At 32.9% G+C, this 24,572-nt stretch overlaps 3 protein-coding genes and 1 non-coding gene across 5 annotated transcripts; 2 read left to right on the top strand and 2 right to left on the bottom strand.

The window, feature by feature from the left end:
- Positions 1-2,316: 2,316 nt before the first annotated feature.
- Positions 2,317-5,309, bottom strand: LOC111398712 (6-hydroxynicotinate 3-monooxygenase-like). Its single transcript, XM_023025762.1, has 4 exons — positions 4,938-5,309; positions 3,409-3,710; positions 3,092-3,302; positions 2,317-2,986 (listed from the first exon to the last, which is right to left on the bottom strand). The coding sequence occupies exons 1-4, from the start codon at positions 5,184-5,186 to the stop codon at positions 2,486-2,488; spliced, it is 1,263 nt and encodes a 420-aa protein (XP_022881530.1). The 5' UTR covers positions 5,187-5,309; the 3' UTR covers positions 2,317-2,485.
- A 1,574-nt stretch (positions 5,310-6,883) lies between these two features.
- LOC111398239 lies at positions 6,884-10,342 on the top strand. Its single transcript, XM_023025166.1, has 3 exons — positions 6,884-6,890; positions 9,739-9,965; positions 10,097-10,342. Exons 1-3 carry the CDS (start codon positions 6,884-6,886, stop codon positions 10,340-10,342), a joined length of 480 nt encoding a protein of 159 aa, XP_022880934.1.
- Positions 10,343-18,484: 8,142 nt separating this feature from the next.
- Positions 18,485-18,556, top strand: TRNAG-UCC. Its single transcript has one exon. It is a non-coding gene; the product is annotated as a tRNA-Gly (tRNA).
- Positions 18,557-20,375: 1,819 nt separating this feature from the next.
- On the bottom strand, positions 20,376-23,487 carry LOC111398710 (6-hydroxynicotinate 3-monooxygenase-like). Of its 2 annotated transcripts, none has more exons than XM_023025755.1 (4): positions 22,626-23,486; positions 21,348-21,649; positions 21,031-21,241; positions 20,376-20,928 (listed from the first exon to the last, which is right to left on the bottom strand). In XM_023025755.1, the coding sequence occupies exons 1-4, from the start codon at positions 22,872-22,874 to the stop codon at positions 20,413-20,415; spliced, it is 1,278 nt and encodes a 425-aa protein (XP_022881523.1). In that variant the 5' UTR covers positions 22,875-23,486; the 3' UTR covers positions 20,376-20,412. The 2 variants fall into 2 exon arrangements, with proteins under 2 accessions (XP_022881523.1, XP_022881524.1); XM_023025756.1 differs by having other exon boundaries at positions 20,764-20,918; positions 22,626-23,487.
- Between the last annotated feature and the right edge of the window lie 1,085 nt (positions 23,488-24,572).

Raw genomic sequence — 24,572 nt, 5'->3', positions numbered from 1 at the left:
CACCCACGCACCCATCACATCAAACCCTTCTCTTTATCTCTCCAGCTTTCCCATCTTCGGCAATTGCTCTGTTGACCCACCCCACCTCTGTCAACGGCTCTGGCAATAATTTCAGCAACCACTCGGGTGAATATTCCGACGACCTTCCGACGATGCTCTGACAACCATTCCGACAAATATTCCAATGACCGTCACCTTTCCAGCGACTATTTTTTTTTTCTTTTTCTTCTTTCCAGCGACCGTCACCAGTTCCATTAGATTTGTGACATGTGCAGATTATGATATTTGATAAATTCTATTGAATATGTGACCTAATCAATGGGTGAACATACACATGATCAATTTCAAAATTAAAAATTAAAGTTTGAAATTTCAAAAATCAAATACTATTATGAAGAGGTGGTAGTGCATTGATGATGGCTGTGCATAATAGGAGATGTTGGAGCGTTTGAGTTTATGGTCAAGAAGTAGCAACTGTGTTTAGAAAATAGATTTACGTGGTGATGGTAATGGTGCATTACAGATGATGATAGTGCATTGGAGTTCATTTGTGTGGTAGTGGTGAGGTGGTAGCAATATTTTGGGCACTGTAAAAGTTGTTATTGTTTATGACAGATCTATGTTGTTGTGACTAATCGTGACCAAATTTTTATACAATGTGATTATTTGTGACCTTGTTAGTCTAATATGTGACTGTATGTGATCAAGTCACAATTAATTTGGTTACGTACAATGACTTGGTCACAACCAGTCACAATTAAAATGAATTTGATCAAAGACAGTCGCAATAAAAATAAATTTAGTCACAAGCAATCACAATTAACACAAATTTGGTCATAAAAAGTTACAATTAACATATAAATAGTTACCACCACCACCAGTACAGCCACTCTACCATCAACACTGCACCACCACCATTTAATCCATATACTACATTTTCAAAATACTTTCCACTACTCATTGTCGCCATTCGTCCACACCGCCACATGTTAAGCACCATCACTATAGCCATACCACCACTATCGCCAACAACAAACACTACCACGCCTCAACACTATCACACCAATAGCATACACGCACCAGCACAACACCCAACTACCACACCTATAGCCAACCGTACTGTGACCACAACCAACAGCAAACATCGCAGCAAAGCCGTCACTACCACCACAACATAGCCACTACCGCAACACCACAACACTCAACCACGACAATTACATCACACAGCACTGCACCGCACCCACATTCAACACTACCGTGACCACAACCAATAGTAAATATCGTAATAGAGCCGCCACCACCACCAGAGCTAATGCAATAGAGCCACCACATAGCATAGCCACCACATCACCCAACCACCACGACCACAACCAACAGAACTACCGTTGCCACCACCAGAGCCAACGAACTACATATTAGAAAATCATCTCACCTCCACCACCACATGAGCACCACCGTATCTATACCACCATTTCCAGAATTACCACCACCACAATAGCGAGTCGTCGCTTTCGACAGCGATGGCATCATCGGCATGGCGAAGCTTTCCATGCTGCCTAAGACGGTAAGGCGGATGGATTAGTGGGTAGAGAGAGAATGAAGAGGGTGAGGGTAAAAATAAATTCGATTTTGGGATAAATGGGATTGGGAGTGGGGCTGGGGTGGGTGAGGGCAGGGTGAAGTTAAATTATGATTTTATTAAATCTAATTATTACTTGATTTTTGAAATGAAATTTAAACTCTTTGTTTTTTTGAAATTTAAACTCCTTATTTTTTTTTAAATTAGTCTTTAAATATAGGTTTCTAGGTAATTTTCCCTTAAAATTTTTTAACTTTCTTATTCAGCCCATACACTAAAGTGAAAGGAACATGCATTAATGATTATTTTGCAAAAATGAAATTTGATTGGATTTTAGCGAAAAATAGCTGTATTAAGCAAGCTCTCAATGTTATGTGCAACCGGTGAAAATGTGCATTTGAATTATCACAATTTTGCAAACTATATTCTTCGAGCACATGTTATTTTCAAATTCAAAAAAATTATTTTTAAAGTTGTGACAATGAATCAAACTTAATACTTTTATATCTATATGCCAGACAACATGGCTATCAGTTAAGTAAAATATTAAGTAATTCTATCCAACATGGCTATCAGGAGTAATTCTATCCAACATGGCCACCAACATTATACGAATATTTGGTATAAAATTTGGTTGTGAAATTCATAAAATCAACTTAGACGAAATTTTTTGGGACGTTACAATACAATTATCAATCAAAACTATATATAGGAGAAGATAGTGAGATTTTCTAAATGCAAGGAGATTTCTCCGATGTTGTCAAATAGTTCAGGATACATCAAAAAAAGCTACAAAAGCACAAGTAATGTTCTCGACCATGACATGCGCTACTCATCATATCAATAAAACAACAACAAACCAAATCTGTTTCTTAATAAATATGCAAACGACTACATGAATACATTTTACATCAATATAGAAGGAATTTCAGAGAAAAAAGGGATGTTTCTTAGCTGCAGCTTCACACAATCTTCTTCACTTGCTGTTCTTGGATCGAAGGGCTCACGGTCAGGAAGAACTAAACCTTGTTTCATACGTCCCAATCTTCGTGAAAACAAAACCTGTTCTGCATTGACTGGGAGTCGAATAGACTGATATTCTTCGAGAGCCGAATTTAGATTCTCAAATCCCCATTTTTCAAGGCATTTACCCAAGACCGCAGCATCTAGTATCGACATGTTTGTGCTTCTCGCGCCATGAGGACTTACCGGGTGAGCTGCATCACCAATCAAAACCACGTTGTCCCAAACTACCTGTTCTGGCGGCTCACTATCGTATATTGCATTCAGGAAAGGCTCTTTAGTTTCCCGCATTAGTTTCACAAATTCTGGAAACCAAACCATCTCTGCCGCTTCATATATTTCTTCAATCATGTCTCTGCTGACTTTCTTTGTAACCGAGTTTTCCTTAGTTATATAAAAGAAGATTGCTCGTCATGACGATGTTCCTATCTAAATGTCATAGCAAAAAACATGGTATAATACAAAACAAGGATCAGAGCAAGAACATACCTCAAGATCTGGCTCTGGTTGATTAACAAACCAAACCCAGTTCATCCTTTTGTTGCATAACTCGTGAACGATACTGTGAGTTCCAACTCCTAGGATAAAGTAAATGCACTTACCAAGTTCGGGAAATGCCTTCTTGAGTTGCAGAATGGTTTCTGACTTCTCATTTTCTGAAAAATCGAGGACACCCCTCCAAGCGCAGTAACCCGAATATCTAACCATAAACAATGTCATTGCAAGAAACCAAGTGCTATAGTTTCTGAATTCTCATTGCAGAACAAGAGCAAAAAGGTAAGTATCTATCTTTTTTATTCACAAACCTGAGTTTAAGGTCGGGGAGTAAAGTTTTACGAATGGAAGAGTGACAACCATCCGCAGCAACAAGCATATCACCTTCTATGTCAATTGTATCACCAGATTCAAGCACTTTAGCACTAACTTTCACGGATTTTGCATCAGAGGCGCAAAAGGAGAGGTAAAAATGCCCCCATAAAACAACTCCCTGAGGCAATGCATTGTACAAAAGGCGATGAAGATCAGCCCAGTGTGCTGCTCTAAAATTGAAGTTTTCATCTCTCGTCAATGTCCTGGTAGTTTTCTTGTCCCAGTCAGTTGCTAGATCCTAAGATTATACAAGGATTTACAAGTGAAAAGACAGATAATTCCAAGGCTATTTTGAAGGGATTGAGTTCTAACATGTTAAAATTGCACTTGGATCAGACAGCATTAGGAAGGAAACAACACGAGCCAAGGACCCAAGGTACTCGTCTCCCCATTATTTAATCCTCCATACAAAAACCAAAAAAAAAAAAAAAAAAAAAAAAAAAAGAAAGAATGAAAAGGAAAACACGAAAAGCAAACATGTTGATTGCCCTTTATTTAATGTGAAAATCACCTCCACTTACCATTGCAGGTTCTCACTACAATGAACTGAAGAAGATGATTAAAAGGTTTTTCTTACACCTCTCACCTTTGTTGCACAAACACTTCAACTAAAGTAATGTGCCAGTGTCCAACACGTGTCGAATACTGATACTCATTTTTTTTCTTTATCAAAATTACTATATATATATTTTTTAATTCAAAGTGATTATTAAATAACAAATAGTACTCATATTTAAAAGATTTAAAAAGAAAAATTTATAAAAAGTATAAAACTAAATTTATACAATATTTTTAAAGAATATAATCAACATGTTGACTATGTATCGTGTCAGTACTTTTTCAATAAATAGTGTGTCAACGTGTCTGATATGTATCGTGTCGAACCCATGTACCCATGTCGATACATCTTAGCCTTTCATACTCAAAATCGATTCCTGAAATTCTTTATTCAGTAGGAGCATTAGAGTGATATAATGTATAAATACAAAGTACTCCCGAAAAATTTGCAGTCGAAAAGATAAGCAAACAATATGAATAGGCTATGTAAGGTTGCAACGTCATAAGCGGTCAACTTATTTACAAAGATGCATCTAATGAGAAAATAGAGGCCGCGGCATCTATACAGCACCAAGACCTTATCATCAGCTGGACTCGAATGCACCTATTCTTGTTTAGCAATAGCCAAGTAAATCCATAAACATAGAAATCAATGGTAATGAGCTGTTTTAAGAGAAAAATAAACTCCAAGCTTAAACTCTCTTGTCAGCATTCCCACCTTCATCTTCAGCCTATCAATCTCTAGAATCATTGTTCCCAATATTGTTCATCAAGTGATGACTTAAACAAGAAACTTATATGTTAATTCGCGAATAAAATCAGAACAAAAGGAAAAGATGAATATATAAATTCTTCTGCTATGTGATACTGATACAAATGTTTTTTGGACTGAGGATTTTTTACGCACGTGATCAATGGTGAGAGGCAAGGTGTTCAATTCAAGAGCCTGCGGTTGATTCAGCCACGACTGGATGAGTTTCTGGGACAAAGGGTTGATTCCGAGGCCCGCACCTGTGGCATTACCGGTGGAGGGTGAACGTGCTTTTTCGAGCACCACCACATCCCACCCGGCGGCGATAAGAGCGTGTGCGCATGATATCCCGGCTATGCTGCCTCCCACTACCACTGCCTTGGCCTTCCTCTTTGTTTCATCCATGTCACTCTGTCACTCTGTGTGCGCGGCCACTTGCTAGAGAGATAATCTTGATTCTGAGATAACGGTGGGTGGGGCTGACAACAAAATACTATTATATGACTGTATCATGACCTACGAGTCACGGCGGGAATATCATGCTAACGACGTGTTAAAGTTGTCAATTATAACATAAGGAGATTAACTTTTTAATTGAAAATAGTTAATTATCTGAAAACTATTTTACATACGCACATGTGTTGCACGATTAACTCAAATAAGTAGAACTAGACATGGTACGATTCGACTTAGTTCTTGTTAACGAAATATTATTATATGATAGTATCGTGACTTACGAGTCATGGTGGGAACATCATGCTAATCACGTGTTAAAGTTGTCAATTATAATATAAGGAGATTAACTTTTTAATTGAAAATAATTAATTTTCCGAAAACTATTTTACATATGTACATGTGTAACACGATTAATTGAAATAAGTAGAGCTGGACATGGTCCGCTTCAGTTCGGTTTTAATAGGGATCGAACTGGACCTGAAATATTTGGGTATTTCGTAACTGGAATCGTTGGGTTCAAATTTAAATATGGAACCATTCGAGTTCTGTTTCATTCGATTTTCAGGTTCCGTATTATAATTAAGTTTTTTAATATTTATGAAGTGATATTAATTCAACTAATGACATGTTCGATTTTAGTTCTTACAAACTCAATTTTATGTATCTTTTGCGTCTCTTTTTGCTAAGTTCTTCATAAATTTGATTGTTAAAATTACATTAAGAGAAAGATAACGAGCGCAAAATAATTAAGAGATGCATTTCGAGCTTTAATTCGATTTCTCCATAACAGTAAAAACAGCACTACGGTAGAGTAACAAAATTGGATAAAACTTAGATCAATTTGATTAAGTTGACTTTGAACTGAAAATTAGAAATAGGAAAATCATATTTTTGGATTTGAACTAAATTAACTAGTTAGTAAATTTATAAAGAAAAATAAAATAATTTGATTTATTTAAAATAAATTAATTTAAAAAATTAGGAAGATTCGTTTCTTGATCTAGAACCAAGAATCAAACCTAACCCGTTGGTTCTTGAATTGGATACCCGTTCGAGTATTTGACTTGATAATAATTGCTCAGCTTGATTCAGGAGTTTTGTCCAGCCCTAGAAATAAGTCCACTATCTCCAGGCTAGTGATCCATTCAGTCAGCCACACCACCAAAAAAACTATCTCCATTCGTGAAGGAGGGATTTTGTAAGCCAATAATCTCCAACTCTCTGAACTTAGAAGCCACAAGTGAATTACATTATCAAGAAGTGCAAAGTATAAGGATTTGTACCTTCAATATAAGCAAAAGATATATTTAAGAGAAGCAGTGCTATAGGTGCAGGGAAATTTTACCGAATTTTGACAGATTTAACACTTGGAAAATTTTCATTGATTTTGGACCCAAACATGACAGGAAATGCACCATACAGGTGCTGCCAAAACCTGTATGGAGTTTGAGCATTATTTCCCGTATGCATGGAATAATACTTTTAAGAGATAACAAAGACAAATGGAGAAGGAACATGTGAAACATATGCAAGACCAATCAATTGTGATCCATGTAATATTATTAAAGAATTAATTAAAGTAATTTTATATTTTTAAAAGTCAATTGGACCATTCAGAAGTGACAGTTACATAACCACATACTTCGATGGAAAGTGAGTAGTTTTATTTAAGCTCAATGAGAAACTGCTTCTTTCTATCTATAAGCGAGAATATAACCCATCAAATTAATTACATCAATTACGGAGAGAAAAAAAAAAAGAACAATTTCTTTATTTTTCTTGTATCTCTTTCCCATATTTAATTCTTCTAATTAAATTATCATGAATCAATAAATGATTCTTGATCAATTTATTTATATGTGAAAATTGTAGAATTCTAAAGATTTTGGTATTAGGATTAAATAGCTTTCACGTGTTTTTCAAGCCAATTTAGGAAATTCTTGATTTTTCTTTAAAGATTAAAGTTTTCCGCATATCGATACTTAATTTTTTCTTATAGAATTATGGATTAAGGTTTAAAATTAAAAATTAACGTATAAAGAGGAGCGGGGAGAGAATTACCAGAAAGTCAAAAAAGGCTACAATCATTCCTTCGTTAAACTTTGAATATGTGCATTCGAAGTGCCAGTTGTAAAATCTTGACAAAGCTGCAGCTTTCTCAAAGATACTACAGATCTTCTATTTGAATAGAACAGTCACCATGCACCACCCTTAAGATATCTTACTGTTCATGAATTGAATGGCAATTGGACCTTGCTTTTAACGAAAAAGGGGAAGCAAAATATAAAATTGCCATATGAAACTAAATTAATTCAAGAAACACAATGGTGGTACTCCTCTGCTAAGATTTTGAATTTTTTTTTTTTTTTTTTATATGGGGTTTAAATGCTTATAATTTTATATGAGCATGCTGCAATGAAAAGGGATTCATTCAAAAGTTTTGATGAATCATTTATGTAAATGTTTTGCTTATGCAATTAATGTTTGATTAGTATTGTTTGTTAGTCATCAAAGTGGTCACACTTTATGGTATTACGAACACTGAGTTACATAATTTATTTATCAGTTACTCTTGATAATTTGATGCATATAGAAGAAGATGGCATGAAGATCATTGTTGCAAAGAATATATTGACATTTATAGATTATAAAATTGTTATGAATCACCCAAAAATTGATCAATTAATTTCATTGATTTTCAATATGATTGTGGTTAATTGATTTCTTCATTAGATATGTTTTATATATCCAGAGATATTAGACATGTTTGATTAGGCTATATTTAATTATTGATAAATAAAATAAAATTAGTGTTGTAAATTGTAAGTATATTATTGAATAACAGTTGTATCTTGACAGACTTAGAAATCATTACCGTTGTATCCATCATTCTTTCTTATAAATATAGGGTTTTTTGTTCTTAATAAAATACACACAAGTCTATTGACTTCTCTCAATTTTCTTCTTTTTTCTCTCTTTTCATAACAAGTTATCAGTACGAAAGCTCAATTATTTAAAGTTTAGCAACAAGGAGTAATTTTTAATAAGCATAAATATTTATCACACGTACCAAAATTAAATTGGTAACATGTGAATTTTATATATACATATGTTTAAATTCATTAATTAGTTGCTAGGAATCATATGCATGTGAAATAATGGTTCTGCAACAATAATGTTACTGCCAACGTATTATGCTTCTGTCGGTAATGATTACGCCCAATTCAACACAATTTGTTTCTTGTACACCCAACCTCTTGCTTTTGCTAATTCAATTTCTCTTAATTATATATAAACGTTTACCTTAGTCTGTTGATTTCGTCGTTGCAATCATTAGGTGTACCTGGTTTTTTTTTTTTTTTCTTTTCATTATGCTTTAATTAATCATGCTTTAATTTTTGTTAATTAATCATGCTTTTAAATTCTACACAAATCTTCTGCTGCAATGGTGATATTTAATCATGATTCTTTTACATATATATTTTCATGAATACTATTTTTATCCTTAACTTCATCAATTATTTTTATTCGTGTATAACCTTTAAAGCGAGTATCATGTTGTTATTCTTGAAGTAACACAATATTATAATTAATATTTCAGAAGAATATTAAACGTATATCTATCTATCATAAATAGTTTGTTGTTCCTCTTGAAATAACACAACATTATAATTAGTATTCTTGAAGTATATTACTTGCTCTTGAAAAGTATAAATTATAATTTTTCAATATTCTAAAAGAATAATGACATATTGCTATTGAAAATGTAATGTATGATACAACGTGCTCCCGAAGTAGTACATGTTCCAAAAAACATATTATTTTAAATTAGTGTTGGTCCCTAAAGGAAAATACGTAACTCATATTATGTTGATATTGACTATTTGATTAACTATTATATAATATTTAATCATACTTTTCGAAACTAATTGTATTTTCTTTATTGTGTAGTTAATCAAATAGCAAATATCACAAAACTTGAGTTTGCTATACTTGAGATATCAGACAAAAGCTATCTGTTATGAGTGTTCAATGCTAATATCAATCTTATTTCAAAAGGTTTGAGGCTATCATAAATAGTTTGTTGTTCCTCTTGAAATAACACAACATTATAATTAGTATTCTTGAAGTATATTACTTGCTCTTGAAAAGTATAAATTATAATTTTTCAATATTCTAAAAGAATAATGACATATTGCTATTGAAAATGTAATGTATGATACAACGTGCTCCCGAAGTAGTACATGTTCCAAAAAACATATTATTTTAAATTAGTGTTGGTCCCTAAAGGAAAATACGTAACTCATATTATGTTGATATTGACTATTTGATTAACTATTATATAATATTTAATCATACTCTTCGAACTAATTGTATTTTCTTTATTGTGTAGTTAATCAAATAGCAAACATCACAAAACTTGAGTTTGCTATACTTGAGATATCAGACAAAAGCTATCTGTTATGAGTGTTCGATGCTAATATCAATCTTATTTCAAAAGGTTTGAGAGATACAATAAAAGAAGGAAACAAAGAATTCCTGCACAGTCATGTAAAAACACCAATCTTCCTTCATCATTATCTTCGTGATGGATTAAAAATTGAATCTCTTACTAAGAAAGCTCCACAAATTTATTGGAAAAAACTAACTGAAATATTCGATAATCAGAGGACTATAGTCCTCCTCAAAGCTTGCTACGAGTGGCTGCACCTTGAAGACTTCAAAACTGTTAGTGAATACAATTCTGAATTGTTTAAAATATGTTCAAAATTATCTTTGTATGAAGAAAGATCACTGATGAAGCCATGTTAGAGAAAATATTTTTCACCTTTCGTGTCTCAAATGTGCCATTGCAACAGCAATATCGTGAGCGTGATTTCAAAAGGTACTCAGAACTCATATCTTGCCAACTTGTGGCTAAACAAAATAATGAACTATTGATGAAAAATCGTAGATTATGTCTAACTAGGTCTGTACCATTACTTGAAGCAAATGCAATATCAAGACAAAAACGTAGACATGGACATACACGTGGATGTGAACATGGATTTGGACGTAGACGTGAACTTGCACATGAAATAAGTTATGGACAAAATAATGAATAAAGCTATCAGTAACAAGGCAAAAATTTCAAAAGGCTTTGAGCAAATGAAAGTAACATATCTAAAAAGGAGCACAAATAAAATTGCTTTAAATGTGGAATGAAAGGACATTGGGCACGCACATGTCGTACGGTAAAATAACTTGTGGATCTTTATCAAAAATCAATCATAGGAAAGGAAAAAAGTGGAGACAAATTTTACGAATTATGGTGGTCCCATTGATATAACTCATTTGGATGTCTCCGATTTCTTTAGTGACCAAATGAAAATATTGACTATTTGATTGGGAGTGGTGTGATGGAAGATATAAATTAGCTTATTTTCTATGTTTCTAGTATTTTCATTTATTTTAAAAATTTAGTTTGAAATATGTTTTCACTTTTTGCAAAAAAATAAAATAAAATGAAACTTTTATTACGCATCGTTAATTTCACAGACTTGAATTATGTTTACCTTTTTAAATTTAAATTCAAATTATTTTAAATAGATTTATAGATTCATGATGGGTTGTCAAGACACCTACTTGATTGATAGTGCAACTACATATACTATTATTCAAGACAAAAAAATATTTTTTGGATTTAACTTCAGAAGAGTTTGTATTATTTTACCAAATAATATAAAATTATATATTGACAATGCGTTCTATTCTAGCAAATCCACTGCAATAGATATATTTACATAACTTCTTTTATATTTGGTCAGAAGAAGATAAAAGAAAAATTTCATGCACTTTCATCTGTCATGTATTATATATTTATAAAAATAGTTGAATCAAATATTGTCAAGAAGCAGAAGTTCGTTGACCTAAAAAATTTATACTTTGGCATGATCCACTTAGACATTCAGGAACTATAATGATGCACCGAATAATAAACAACTCATATGGATATCCTGTAAAGAACCAGAATATTCTTTTTCCTAATAATTATCTATGTGTAGTTTGTTAGTTTGGTAAGTTAGTTATTAGACTTTCGACTATAAATGTCAATATTGAATCTCCAACTTTCTTGAAAAGAATTCGTTGAGATATATGTGGGCAATACACCCACAATGTGGACTATTTCATTATTTTAGTGTTAATTGATTCTTTTACTAGATGATCACATGTTTGCATACTTTGCAATAGAAATGTAGCCTTCGTTAAACTACTTGTTCAAATCATAAAACTACGAGCTCAATTACTTGATTGCTCAATCAAGACTATATATCTTGATAATGCTAGTGAATTTAGATCATACGCATTTGATGATTATCGCATGTCAATTGGAATTGTTTTAAACATTCAATTTCGCATGTTCATATACAAAATGATTTAGCAGAGTAGTTTATTAAACGTCTATAACATATTGCTAGACTATTACTTATGAAAACAAAACTCCTAACTTCTCTTTGGGGGTATGTCATATTACATATTGCATCATTACTTCGTATTAGACCAATTACTTATTATCAATATTTACATTTGTAACTGGCATTTGGTCATGAACCAAATATTTCTTATCTACGGGCCAAGTCCTATTTCGCTCCCTACAACGTACTAAAATAGGCCCCTAATGGAGACTTATGATTTTATGTGGGTTTTGGTTAACCATATATTATTAGGTATTTTGAACCTTTAAAGGGTGACTTATTTATAGCACATTTTGAAGATTGTCATTTTCATGAAATGATTCCTAACTTTGGAAGGAGGAAAACTACATTCTAAAAAATAAGGTAAAATTTTTTGGAATGAAACAACTCTATCTCACTTTAATCCTGCAACAATCAATGAGAACAAGATATTGAAAAACATCATTCATTTGTAAAGAGTTGTAAATCGATTACCTGATATATTTGTTGATACAAGAAAAATGACGAAATCATATATTTCAGTAGAAAATATTTCAACAAAAATTGATGTCCCTAAAAGATAATCTGCTATAGCAAAAAAATTTCAAATACGCTAGAAGCGTGATCGATCAATTGGTTCAAAAAATTCTGTACCTCAAAAAAGAAAAATACAAGAAAAATCCAACAAAAATTTTTGGATGAAGCAACATTAAAAAATATTGATTAATCAAATATTGAAAATATGGTTCTTGAAGAAACACAAATTTTTGAAAATAATGATGTTGACAATCGAACTCCGATCTAACAAAAACAATTCGCTAACTCCACCTCAGGCAGGTGTGAGTTCGGTCACTGCTCCCAACTCGGACTCGCCCGTCGTTATCTCAGAAAAACATCATGATTACTTCCTATCACATCACCCTGTCAATCATATACACTTGCGACAAGTGACGTCATCACCGCCCATAACCACCAATCCGAAGACCTGATCCTCAAATCTCTTGTAGGTCATCATTACCTGAGAAAAACATTGACACATGGCCATCGACCTCGTCGACCAATCACAAGAGAATTCGATGACCCGAGTTTCTAGCTGGGTGCTGTATCATTATCTTCGTGATGGATTAAAAATTGAATCTCTTACTAAGAAAGCTCCACAAATTTATTGGAAAAAACTAACTGAAATATTAGATAATCAGAGGACTATAGTCCTCCTCAAAGCTTGCTACGAGTGGCTGCACCTTGAAGACTTCAAAACTGTTAGTGAATACAATTCTGAACTATTTAAAATATGTTCAAAATTATCTTTGTATGAAGAAATATCACTGATGAAGCCATGTTAGAGAAAATATTTTTCACCTTTCATGTCTCAAATGTGCCGTTGCAACAGCAATTTCATGAGCGTGATTTCAAAAGGTACTCAGAACTCATATCTTGCCAACTTGTGGCTGAACAAAATAATGAACTACTGATGAAAAATCGTAAATTATGTCTGACTAGGTCTATACCATTACCTGAAGCAAATGCAATATCAAGACAAAAATGTAGACATGGACGTACCCGCGGATGTGGACATGGATTTGGATGTAGACGTGAACTTGCACATGAAATAAATCATGACGAAATAATGAATAAAGCTATCAATAACAAGGAAAAAATTTCAAAAGGCTTTGAGCAAACAAAAGTAACATATCTAAAAAGGAGCACGAATAAAATTGCTTTAGATGTGGAATGAAAGGACATTGGGCACGTACATGTCGTACGGTAAAATAACTTGTGGATCTTTATCAAAAATCAATCATAGGAAAGGAAAAAAGTGGAGACAAATTTTACGAATTATGATGGTCCCATTGATATAACTCCTTTGGATGTCTTCGATTTCTTTATTGACCAAATGAAAATATTGATCATTTGATTGGGAGTGGTGTGATGGAAGATATAAATTAGCTTATTTTCTATATTTCTAGTATTTTCATTTATTTTAAAAATTTAGTTTGAAATATGTTTTCACTTTTTGCAAAAAAATAAAATAAATAAATAAATAAAATAAAATGAAACTTTTATTATGCATCGTTAATTTCACAGACTTGAATTATGTTTACCTTTTTAAATTTAAATTCAAATTATTTTAAATAGATTTATAGATTCATGATGGGTTGTCAAGACACCTACTTGATTGATAGTGCAACTATATATACTATTATTCAAGACAAAAAAATATTTTTTGGATTTAACTTCAGAAGAGCTTGTATTATTTTACCAAATAATATAAAATTATATATTGACGATGCGCTCTATTCTAGCAAATCCATTGCAATAGATATATTTAAATAACTTCTTTTGTATCTGGTCAGAAGTAGATAAAAGAAAATTTTCATGCACTTTCATCTGTCATGTATTATATATTTATAAAAATAGTTGAATCAAATATTGTCAAGAAGCAGAAGTTCATTGACCCAAAAAATTTATACTTTGGCATGATCCATTTAGACATTCAGGAGTTATAATGATGCACTGAATAATAAACAACTCATATGGATATCATTTAGAGAACCAGAACATTCTTTTTCCTAATAATTATTTATGTCTAGTTTGTTAGTTTGGTAAGTTAGTTATTAGACTTTCGACTATAAATGTCAATATTGAATTCGTTGAGATATATGTGGGCAATACACTCACAATGTGGACTATTTCGTTATTTTATAGTGTTAATTGATTCTTTTACTAGATGATCACATGTTTGCATACTTTTCAATAGGAATGTAGCCTTCGTTAAACTACTTGTTCAAATCATAAAACTACGAGCTCAATTACTTGATTACTCAATCAAGACTATATATCTTGATAATGCTAGTGAATTTAGGTCATACGCATTTGATGATTATTACAAGTCAATTGGAATTGTTTTAAACATTCAGTTTCGCATGTTCATATACAAAATGATTTAGCAGAGTAGTTTATTAAACGTCTATAACTTATTGCTAGACTATTACTTATGCAAACAAAACTCCTAACTTCTCTTTGGGGGTATGTCATATTACATATTGCATCATTGATTCGTATTAGACCAATTACTTATTATCAATAATTACATTTGTAGCTCGCATTTGGTCATGAACAAAATATTTCTTATCTACGGGCCAAGTCCTATTTCGCTCCCTACAACGTACTAAAATAGGCCCCTAATGGAGACTTATGATTTTATGTAGGTTTTGGTTAACCATATATTATTAGGTATTTTGAACATTTAAATGGTGATTTATTTATAGCACATTTTGAAGATTGTCATTTTCATGAAATGATTCCTAACTTTGAAAGGGGAAAAACTACATCCTAAAAAATAAGGTAAAATTTCTTGGAATGAAACAACCCTATCTTACTTTGATCCTGCAACAATCAATGCGAACAAGATATTGAAAAAAATCATTCATTTGTAAAGAGTTGTAAATCGATTACCTGATGTATTTGTTGATACAAGAAAAATGACGAAGTCATATATTTCAGTAGAAAATATTTCAACAAAAATTGATGTCCCTAAAAGATAATCTGCTATAGCAAAAAAAATTTCAAATACGCTAGAAGCGTGATCAATCAATTGGTTCAAAAGATTCTGTACCTCGAAAAAGAAAAATACAAGAAAAATCAAACAAAAGTTTTTGGATGAAGCAACATTAAAAAATATTAATTAATCAAATATTGAAAATATGGTTCTTGAAGAAACACAAATTTTTGAAAATAATGATGTTGACAACTGAACTTTGATCTAACAAAAACAATTCGCTAACTCTACCTCAGGCAGGTGTGAGTTCGGTCACTACTCCCAACTCGGACTCGCCCGCCGTTATTTCAGAAAAACATCATAATTACTTCTTGTCACATCACCCTATCAATCATATACACTTGCGACAAGTGACGTCATCACTGCCCATAACCGCCAATCCGAAGACCTAATCATCAAGCCTCTTGCAGGTCATCATTACCTGAGAAATACATTGACACATGGCCATCAACCTCATCGACCAATCACAAGAGAATTCGACGACCCGAGTTCCGAGCTGGGTGTTGTAGCTGATTTGACTGATTTGATATAATTTTTGCTGAAACTATGTATAAATAGTTGAGTAGAACTCTTGTAAAAAAAAAAAAAAAAAAGGCAAATTCATGTGAAAACTTATGGTATTTTGTGGTCTTTTTCAACAATAAGTTCCCCTTTTTCTTAAAGTTGGCTTAAAATTAACCTTACTAAATTTGACGTCAACAAATGAGATTTCAATAAATTATATGTTATCTCATAAATTATGGAAATGAAATTTTGTTGTTATAGACAATATTTTCACCTTTAAAGTAACTCTTGATATTATGCAAAAATAAGGATCCTGAACTGTAATCCGTTAAAGACTGTCAATATAGAAATGATTTGTCAAAATGGAAATAAACTATATAGGCGGAATTAAATTTTTGAGAGAAAAGGAAAGTGTTTGGACCCCTAGTTCAAACATCTGAAAATGTAATCCTTATTGGATACAAATGAGTTTTTGTATGAAAGAAAAATGAAAATATTGAAATTACAATATACAAAACCCGACTCGTAACTTAAGGTTTTTCACGAAGACCAGGAATTGATTATGAAAAATATATTCTCCTGTAATAAACACTATCACTTTTACATTCTTAATTAGTTTGATTGTTTACAAAAGCTCGATATACGCTCTATGAATGTAATAACTGCCTATTTGTATGATTCACTTGATATTGATATATATATGAAAATCCTCAATGACTTAAAAGTGTCATAAACAAATGATACATACTTGAGAACTTTGCTTTCAATTAAATTGCAAAACTCATTATATGGATTGAAACAATCCAAACGCAAATGGTATAGTCGCCTTAACTAATAATTGTTGAAGGAGGGTTACGAAAATAACGATGTCTGCCTATGTGTTTTCATAAAAAAAAAAAAAATAAGTATTGGATTTGCAATTGTGGTAATTTATTTTGATAATTTAAATTTAATTGAAATTTCTGAAGAGCTCAATGAAATTGCAGATTATTTGAAAAATGAATTTGAGATGAAAGATTTGGGAAAAATTAAATTGTCTTAGGTTGCAAATTGGAGACTTCCTAGAAGGATTATTTTTTCATCAATCTACATATACAAAAAAGTTTTAAAACATTTTTATATGCATAATGTACATTCATTAGCATCACCTATGGTTGTTCGATAGCTTGATGTAAAAATGATCCCTTCGTTCACTTGAAGATTGGAAAAATGTTCTTAATTCTGAAGTACTATATCTTAGTGCAATTGGAGCATTAACTTATCTTGCAAACTGCACTCGACTAGATATAGATTTTTCTGTAAATCTCCTTATAAGAGATAGCTCTACACCAACTCAAAAATATTGGAATTATGTTAAACATATTTTTCGTTACCTACCTATTCATTTGGTGATTGAACAGTAGTGGCTAGAAATTAACTAATACCACATGTTTGTTTCCATTTTTGTGGAGTTACTGATTTTACTTTTTCCCCCTTTTCGTTAATTTGAAGGACAGTTTTTTGTCTAGCAAAATACTTGATGATAATTAAACCCCAGTCAACACTCGTGGGAATTATAAAGTAGAACAATAAAGTTAATGACAACAAGAATTGATTATTAATAATTCGCAATTTATTAGAGAATCTTGGTATTAGTTTATGTTTTGTTTGGATGTTAATTAAAATAGTAAATAAGTTGTCTTATGGGAATAAGTTTCACTCTTGATCAGGGGTGGACCCAGAGCTTTTGTAATGTGGAGTCAAATGGATTTTGCTAATTTTATAGTTTTGTTTATCATCTCGTTGACAAATGTTGAGTCGGCGACGAGTAAATCGAGTTGAATGTACGAAATAAATGAATTGAAATAAAATTAAAATTCAATGTAGAAAGTAAATGAAATTCAAATTTTATTCAAAAGTAATTCATTACATTTAATCTATAACGATCCTAAAATTTTTTACGTCATACTTCATGTAAAATTTGTCAATAAAACGATGTCAATCATATTAAGAAATTTATTGTGCAAAAATAATACACGTTAAGGAAATAATTAAAAAAATTTAAAGGAAAGAAGAGTTAGACGTCTGTTTTAAAGACCTATGTTAGACACGCGTTTAACTATTTTCGATATCAATTTAGACTATTTGATATGACTACAATTTAGTTCTCAAAACGAGTTTCTAAGTGATGTAGGCAATTTGTGGATTCAGCTAGAGTGCGATCATCGGCAAATTTTTAAAGTTAGCATATTATCGAAATTTTAAAAATATTAGTTTGAAATGACCTAGCTTGATGAGCTGTAATTTTTACTGCAGTTGATCGTGTCACGCGCCATTAATTAGAGGAAAATTAAGCTGTGAATACTTCGAAATGATATTAATAATACAATATTTCGACTTCATTTGATATCCCATAACGCGCACATTAAAGTAAGCCGTGAAAGAAATGATTACAAAATTAAAATAATAATAAAATAAAAAATAAGAGGTGGAATCATTTGACCCCATATGACCGCATGTGGTTCTGCCCATGCTCTTCATAACTTTTATAACTAATTAATGAAGAGGTTGGAGGCATAAGATATTGTTTAATTTCGGAGTCACAACTCGCGAAGGTATAGTTAGGTCACTTATTTTGTTTTTGAACTTGTGCTTGTTGGCAACTATTTTACGTCGGGTTTGATGCAGGTTTCTTGCATTAAAGGGAAATTCAGAATTGGCGTATTATTAGTTAGAAGTTATACTTAAATTAGAATTGAAACAACATCAAGGCGTTTGTAGTCCAACGGTTAGGATAATTGCCTTCCAAGCAATAGACCCGGGTTCGACTCCCGGCAAACGCAATGTTATTTTTTACTTGTCCTTGACTGAGGTGCCAACTGCGCATGAACGAAGTCATCTAAGTACAAATTTGCACATGTATCAAATTGGACTTTCAGTGCCACTTTGATATAAATTTTTAGAAAATAAAATTGATAAAAAAAATTATGAGATGTGTGACTAAAATGTGATTAAAGTTGGTGAAATGAAACATGTTATTAAAAATTAAGTTTGACTAATTTTTTAGCGAAAAATAGCTATATTAAACAAGTCCTTAATGTCTTGTGCAACCAGTGAAAAAATGCTTTTGAATCATCACAATTTTGAAACCTATATTCTTCTAGCACGTGTTATTTTCAATTTCGATGAAAACATATTTTAGAGTTGTGACAAGTAATCTAACTTAATACTCTTATGCCAATGTGGCAGGCAACTTGGCTGTCGACTAAATAAAATATCACGTAAGCACATTCGCCTCATTAACACCACATCCCATATTTGAAGTGAATCTAGCACGTCTTCTTGTTGATTTTGCTATTTGAAGGTAGAAGATAAACATTGAAATAATAAATCACTTATGGGTGTATCGTACCATATTTCACGTTATATATATATATATATATGTAAGAGTAGTCAGTGTGGGGTGTTGGTGATTCGGTGTCGATATAAATGCAATATCAAGAGCTCTCTAATGATCTTGGGACTGGAGATCGACTTGACGAGCCCTGTATATATTTTTTTGTGTCGAATAGATATATTGTTTGAAGTATCAATGATCTTTAAGAGTAACTGATGATACGGTATTTGGAATTGATATTGACATATAAGACGTGTTGGGAGATCTCTTGGTGGTATTGAGATTGTAGATCTGTAAGACGAGCATCGTATACATAGATCAGGTCAGTCCTAATTTATATATATATTCTAGCCCTTGTTTGAGCCACATTCTTTAGAAAAAAATTCATTCTTAAGCAGTGATTTGACATCATTTCAATCACACATTTTTCAATAAAAAATTATTACACGCATGTTATTGGCCTATTAATATTGTATAGGAACTTGAGAGGAGATCATATTGTGAGAAGGGTGTATATGCTCATGCATATTGTTACTTGTCGAGCATTTCAGTTTTGTGGTGTTGGTGTGACAAAGCATGTATTGAAGGTATTGGGTACTTGACCCGTGCAACGGATCCACGCAGACGAGACGTGACTTGGGTTCCGATCTGAATCGGCTTCAGTGGGTCTCGCCGTCTCTGTTCTTCCTCCCTCCCTCTTCGTTCTACAAGAATATAATAAAACTAGTGAGTAAAGTTTAAAATATTATTTGTTCACTAAAAATAATCTAATTTTTTCTGTTCAGTGCAATTTCATTTTCTCCGTACTTGATGATCCTATCCCGTGATATCATAATTTTGATAATACTGATCAAAATCTCACTTGAAATTATTAATTTCTCTTGGATTTTGATCTGTGTTTAAAATATTGCATATATAGGAGTATAAGTGAGACAGGCATTTCCTCTAAAATTTGCACATTGATAATGAAAACTTAAATTTTTGTTGAACACAACAAAATTAAATGAGAGTTGCAGCTGGATTAATGCATCTGCTAGAAACTTGATTGATTATTATGGTCTCCACTGGTATACTGTTAGAACAGTCATTTATTATTCTCTCGTTTTGTGTTTGGTAAATGGTACTAAATGGTACGAGAAAGAAAAAGAAAGTTAAAATCTTATTTCTAGTTAAAAATGTTTTACAGTTTCTAAGTACATCGGCAAAAGCCATAAGAACCCAAGGAACGTTCTCGACCATGACATGGTCATTTCATCACATCAATACGAAAAAAATGAACTTTATTCATAAATTTAGAATCGACTACATGAATTCATGGTTTATCAATATAGAAGGAGTTTCAGAGAAAAAAGGGATGTTTCTTAGCTGCAGCTTCACACAATCTTCTTCACTTGCTGATCTTGGATCGAAGGGCTCACGATCAGCAAGCACTAAACCTTGTTTGATACGTCCCATTCTCCGTGAAAACAAAACCTGTTCTGCATTGACTGGGAGTCGAATAGACTGATATTCTTCAAGAGCCGAATTTAGATTCTCCAATCCCCATTTCTCAAGGCATTTGCCCAAGACTGCAGCATCTAGTATCGACATGTTTGTGCTTCTCGCGCCATGAGGACTTACCGGGTGAGCTGCATCTCCGATCAAAACCACGTTATCCCAAACTACTCGTTCTAGTGGCTCACTATCGTATATTGCATTCAGGAAAGGCTCGTTAGTTTCTCGCATTAGTTTCACAAATTCTGGAACCCAAACCTTCTCTGCCGCTTCATACATGTCTTCAATCATGTCTCTGCTGACTTTAGTTGTAACTGAATTTCCCTTATATAAAAGAAGATTGCTCGTTATAACGATGTTCATGTCTTAATGTCATAGCAAAAAATCATGGTATAATACAAAACAAGGATAAGAGCAAGAACATACCTCAAGATCTGGCTCTGGTTGATTAACATACCAAATCCAGTTCATCCTTTTGTTAAATAACTCGTAAAGGATACTGTGAGTTCCAACTCCTAGGATAAAGTAATTGCACTTGCCAAGCTCGGGAAATGCCTTCTTGAGTTGCAGAATGGTTTCTGAGTTCTCATTTTCTGAAAAATCGAGGACCCCTCTCCAAGCACAGTAACCCGAATATCTAACCATAAACAATGTCATTCCAAGAAACAAAGTGTCATAGTTCTTGAATTCTCATTGCAGAACAAGAGAAAAAGGTGAGTATCATATCTGTTTTATTCACAAACCTGAGTTTAAGGTCGGGGAGTAAAGTTTTACGAATGGAAGATAGACAACCATCCGCGGCAACAAGCAAATCACCTTCTATATCAATTGTATCACCAGATCGAATCACTTCAGCGCTAACTTTCACAGATTTTGCATCAGAGACGCTAAAGGAGAGGAAAAAATGCCCCCATAAAACAACTCCCTGAGGCAGTGCATTGTATAATAGGCTATGAAGATCAGCCCAATGTGCTGCTCTGAAATTGAAGTTTTCATCTCTCGTCAGTGTCCAGGTAATTTTCTTGTCCCAGTCTGTTGCTTGTTCCTAAGATTACACAAGGATTTACAAAGTGGAAAGCCAGATAATTCCAATGTTATTTTGAAGGGAATGAAGTTCTAAGTTGTTAAAATTGCACATATATCAGACGGCATTAGGAAGGAAACAACAAAAACCAAGGTACTTGCCTCATTATTTAATCCTCCATAGAAGATCAATGACAAAAAAAAAGAAATGAAACATGTTGATTGCCCTCTACTTAATGTGAAATTACCTCCACTTACTATTGCAGGTTCTCACCATAATGAACTGAAGAAGAAGATTGCAGGGTTTTTCTTATACCTCTCACCTCTGTTTCACGGACACTTTAACTAGGGTAACGAATTCGTGTTTAACACATGTTGGATGCCAACATTGTCTAGACACTCTATCACGATAATTATTTTTCTTTATTAGAATTAATCTATATTTTTAATTCAAAGTTATTATTAAATAACCAATACGTACTCATATTTAAAAAATTTCAAAGAGAAAAATAAATAACAAGTATAAAATTAAAATTTATGTTATATAAATGAAGAATTTTAAAAAATTTAATCAACGTATCGACCATGTATTGTATCAAACACAGGTGTCCATAGCGATGCGTCTTAGCCTAATGAGAAAATTGAGGCCGAGAGGTCTATACAGCACCAAGACCTTGTCACTAGTTAGACTCGAACCAAACACTCCATCTATTTTTGTTTACTAAAAGCCAATCAAGCTTTCTCCCTACTAAACTCTCTTTTCCAGCATTCCCGCCTTCATTTTCAGCCTATTAATCCCGAAAAGGTTGCATCAATCTCCAGAATCATTGTTCCGTTCATCAGTGATGACTTAAAGAACAAACTTATACGTTAATTCGGGAATAAAAATCAGAGCAAAAGGACAAGATGAATGTTTAAATACTTCTATGAAAATGAATTGATAAAGCTTAAATGAACTGTGATACATATGTTTTTTTGCCTGAATATTTTTTACGCACATGATCAATGGTGAGAGGCAAGGTGCTGAATTCAAGAGCCTGCGGTTGATTCAGCCACGACCGGATGAGTTTCTGGGACAAAGGGTCAATTCCAAGACCAGCACCGGTGGCACTACTGGTGGGGGGTGAAGGTGTTTTCTCGAGCACCACCACATCCCACCCAGCGGCGATAAGAGCGTGTGCGCAGGATATCCCGGCTATGCTGCCTCCCACCACCACTGCCTTGGCCTTCCTCTTTGCTTCATCCATCTCACTCTGTCACTGTGTGCGCGTGCGCGTCTTCCAGAGAGAGAGAGAGAGAGAGAATCTTGATTCTGAGAAAATGGTGGGTGGGGTGACAACAAAAATTATCATATGAAGGTATCAAGACTTTACGAGTCACGACAGGAATATCATGCTAATACTTACGTGTTAAAGTTTGTCCCATGTCAATTATAATAATATATGAGAAGATTTAACTTTAAAGGACCCAATTAGAATGAGAAAATGAAAGTTAATTTTTATGAAAATTATTTTATAAATGTACATGCACTTAGCTGTAATTATATCTTTAAACGACCAGATTGAACAGCACTAGTTACAATTTGTACATCCTATTACACATGTACAGAAGCTTAATATCTGTGGGAGTAATTCAATGCTCCAATCGTGTAGCACAATTAATTGATTTAGCTCCACCGTCTCCGAGCTGGTGATCCATTCAGTAAGCCACACCACCAGAAAAACTATCTCCGTCGTGAAGGAGAGATTCTGTAAGCCAATAACCATCCCAAGAACCCCCAACTCTCTGAAAATCAGAAGCCACTAGTGAATTACATTATCAAGAAGTGCAAAGAACAGGGACTTGTACCTTCCATATAAGAAAAGATATTTGCAGATTACCAAATAATATAAAATTATATATTGACAATGCGTTCTATTCTAGCAAATCCACTGCAATAGATATATTTACATAACTTCTTTTATATTTGGTCAGAAGAAGATAAAAGAAAAATTTCATGCACTTTCATCTGTCATGTATTATATATTTATAAAAATAGTTGAATCAAATATTGTCAAGAAGCAGAAGTTCGTTGACCTAAAAAATTTATACTTTGGCATGATCCACTTAGACATTCAGGAACTATAATGATGCACCGAATAATAAACAACTCATATGGATATCCTGTAAAGAACCAGAATATTCTTTTTCCTAATAATTATCTATGTGTAGTTTGTTAGTTTGGTAAGTTAGTTATTAGACTTTCGACTATAAATGTCAATATTGAATTCGTTGAGATATATGTGGGCAATACACCCACAATGTGGACTATTTCATTATTTTAGTGTTAATTGATTCTTTTACTAGATGATCACATGTTTGCATACTTTGCAATAGAAATGTAGCCTTCGTTAAACTACTTGTTCAAATCATAAAACTACGAGCTCAATTACTTGATTGCTCAATCAAGACTATATATCTTGATAATGCTAGTGAATTTAGATCATACGCATTTGATGATTATCGCATGTCAATTGGAATTGTTTTAAACATTCAATTTCGCATGTTCATATACAAAATGATTTAGCAGAGTAGTTTATTAAACGTCTATAACATATTGCTAGACTATTACTTATGAAAACAAAACTCCTAACTTCTCTTTGGGGGTATGTCATATTACATATTGCATCATTACTTCGTATTAGACCAATTACTTATTATCAATATTTACATTTGTAACTGGCATTTGGTCATGAACCAAATATTTCTTATCTACGGGCCAAGTCCTATTTCGCTCCCTACAACGTACTAAAATAGGCCCCTAATGGAGACTTATGATTTTATGTGGGTTTTGGTTAACCATATATTATTAGGTATTTTGAACCTTTAAAGGGTGACTTATTTATAGCACATTTTGAAGATTGTCATTTTCATGAAATGATTCCTAACTTTGGAAGGAGGAAAAC

The sequence above is a fragment of the Olea europaea genome, chromosome 8 (genome assembly GCF_002742605.1).
Source record: "Olea europaea var. sylvestris chromosome 8, O_europaea_v1, whole genome shotgun sequence".
NCBI lineage: Eukaryota > Viridiplantae > Streptophyta > Magnoliopsida > Lamiales > Oleaceae > Olea > Olea europaea.
The sequence above is the reverse complement of the archived record's forward strand: the minus strand, read 5'-3'. Positions and strand labels throughout refer to the sequence as shown.

What these genes read in the sequence shown, in the direction of transcription:
- LOC111398712 (XM_023025762.1), bottom strand. Translation starts at nt 5,186, where the DNA reads ATGGATGAAACAAAGAGGAAGGCCAAGGCAGTGGTAGTGGGAGGCAGC. An exon ending in CTCCCCGACCTTAAACTCAG is followed by an intron (nt 3,303 to 3,408) that starts GTTTGTGAATAA and finishes GTTTATGGTTAG; the next exon opens with ATATTCGGGTTACTGCGCTT. An exon ending in AACCAGAGCCAGATCTTGAG is followed by an intron (nt 2,987 to 3,091) that starts GTATGTTCTTGC and finishes TATATAACTAAG; the next exon opens with GAAAACTCGGTTACAAAGAA.
- LOC111398239 (XM_023025166.1), top strand. An exon ending in ACCTTGAAGACTTCAAAACT is followed by an intron (nt 9,966 to 10,096) that starts GTTAGTGAATAC and finishes CCATTGCAACAG; the next exon opens with CAATATCGTGAGCGTGATTT.
- LOC111398710 (XM_023025755.1), bottom strand. Translation starts at nt 22,874, where the DNA reads ATGGATGAAGCAAAGAGGAAGGCCAAGGCAGTGGTGGTGGGAGGCAGC. An exon ending in TGCCTCTCACCATTGATCAT is followed by an intron (nt 21,650 to 22,625) that starts GTGCGTAAAAAA and finishes GTGTAATCTTAG; the next exon opens with GAACAAGCAACAGACTGGGA. An exon ending in CTCCCCGACCTTAAACTCAG is followed by an intron (nt 21,242 to 21,347) that starts GTTTGTGAATAA and finishes GTTTATGGTTAG; the next exon opens with ATATTCGGGTTACTGTGCTT.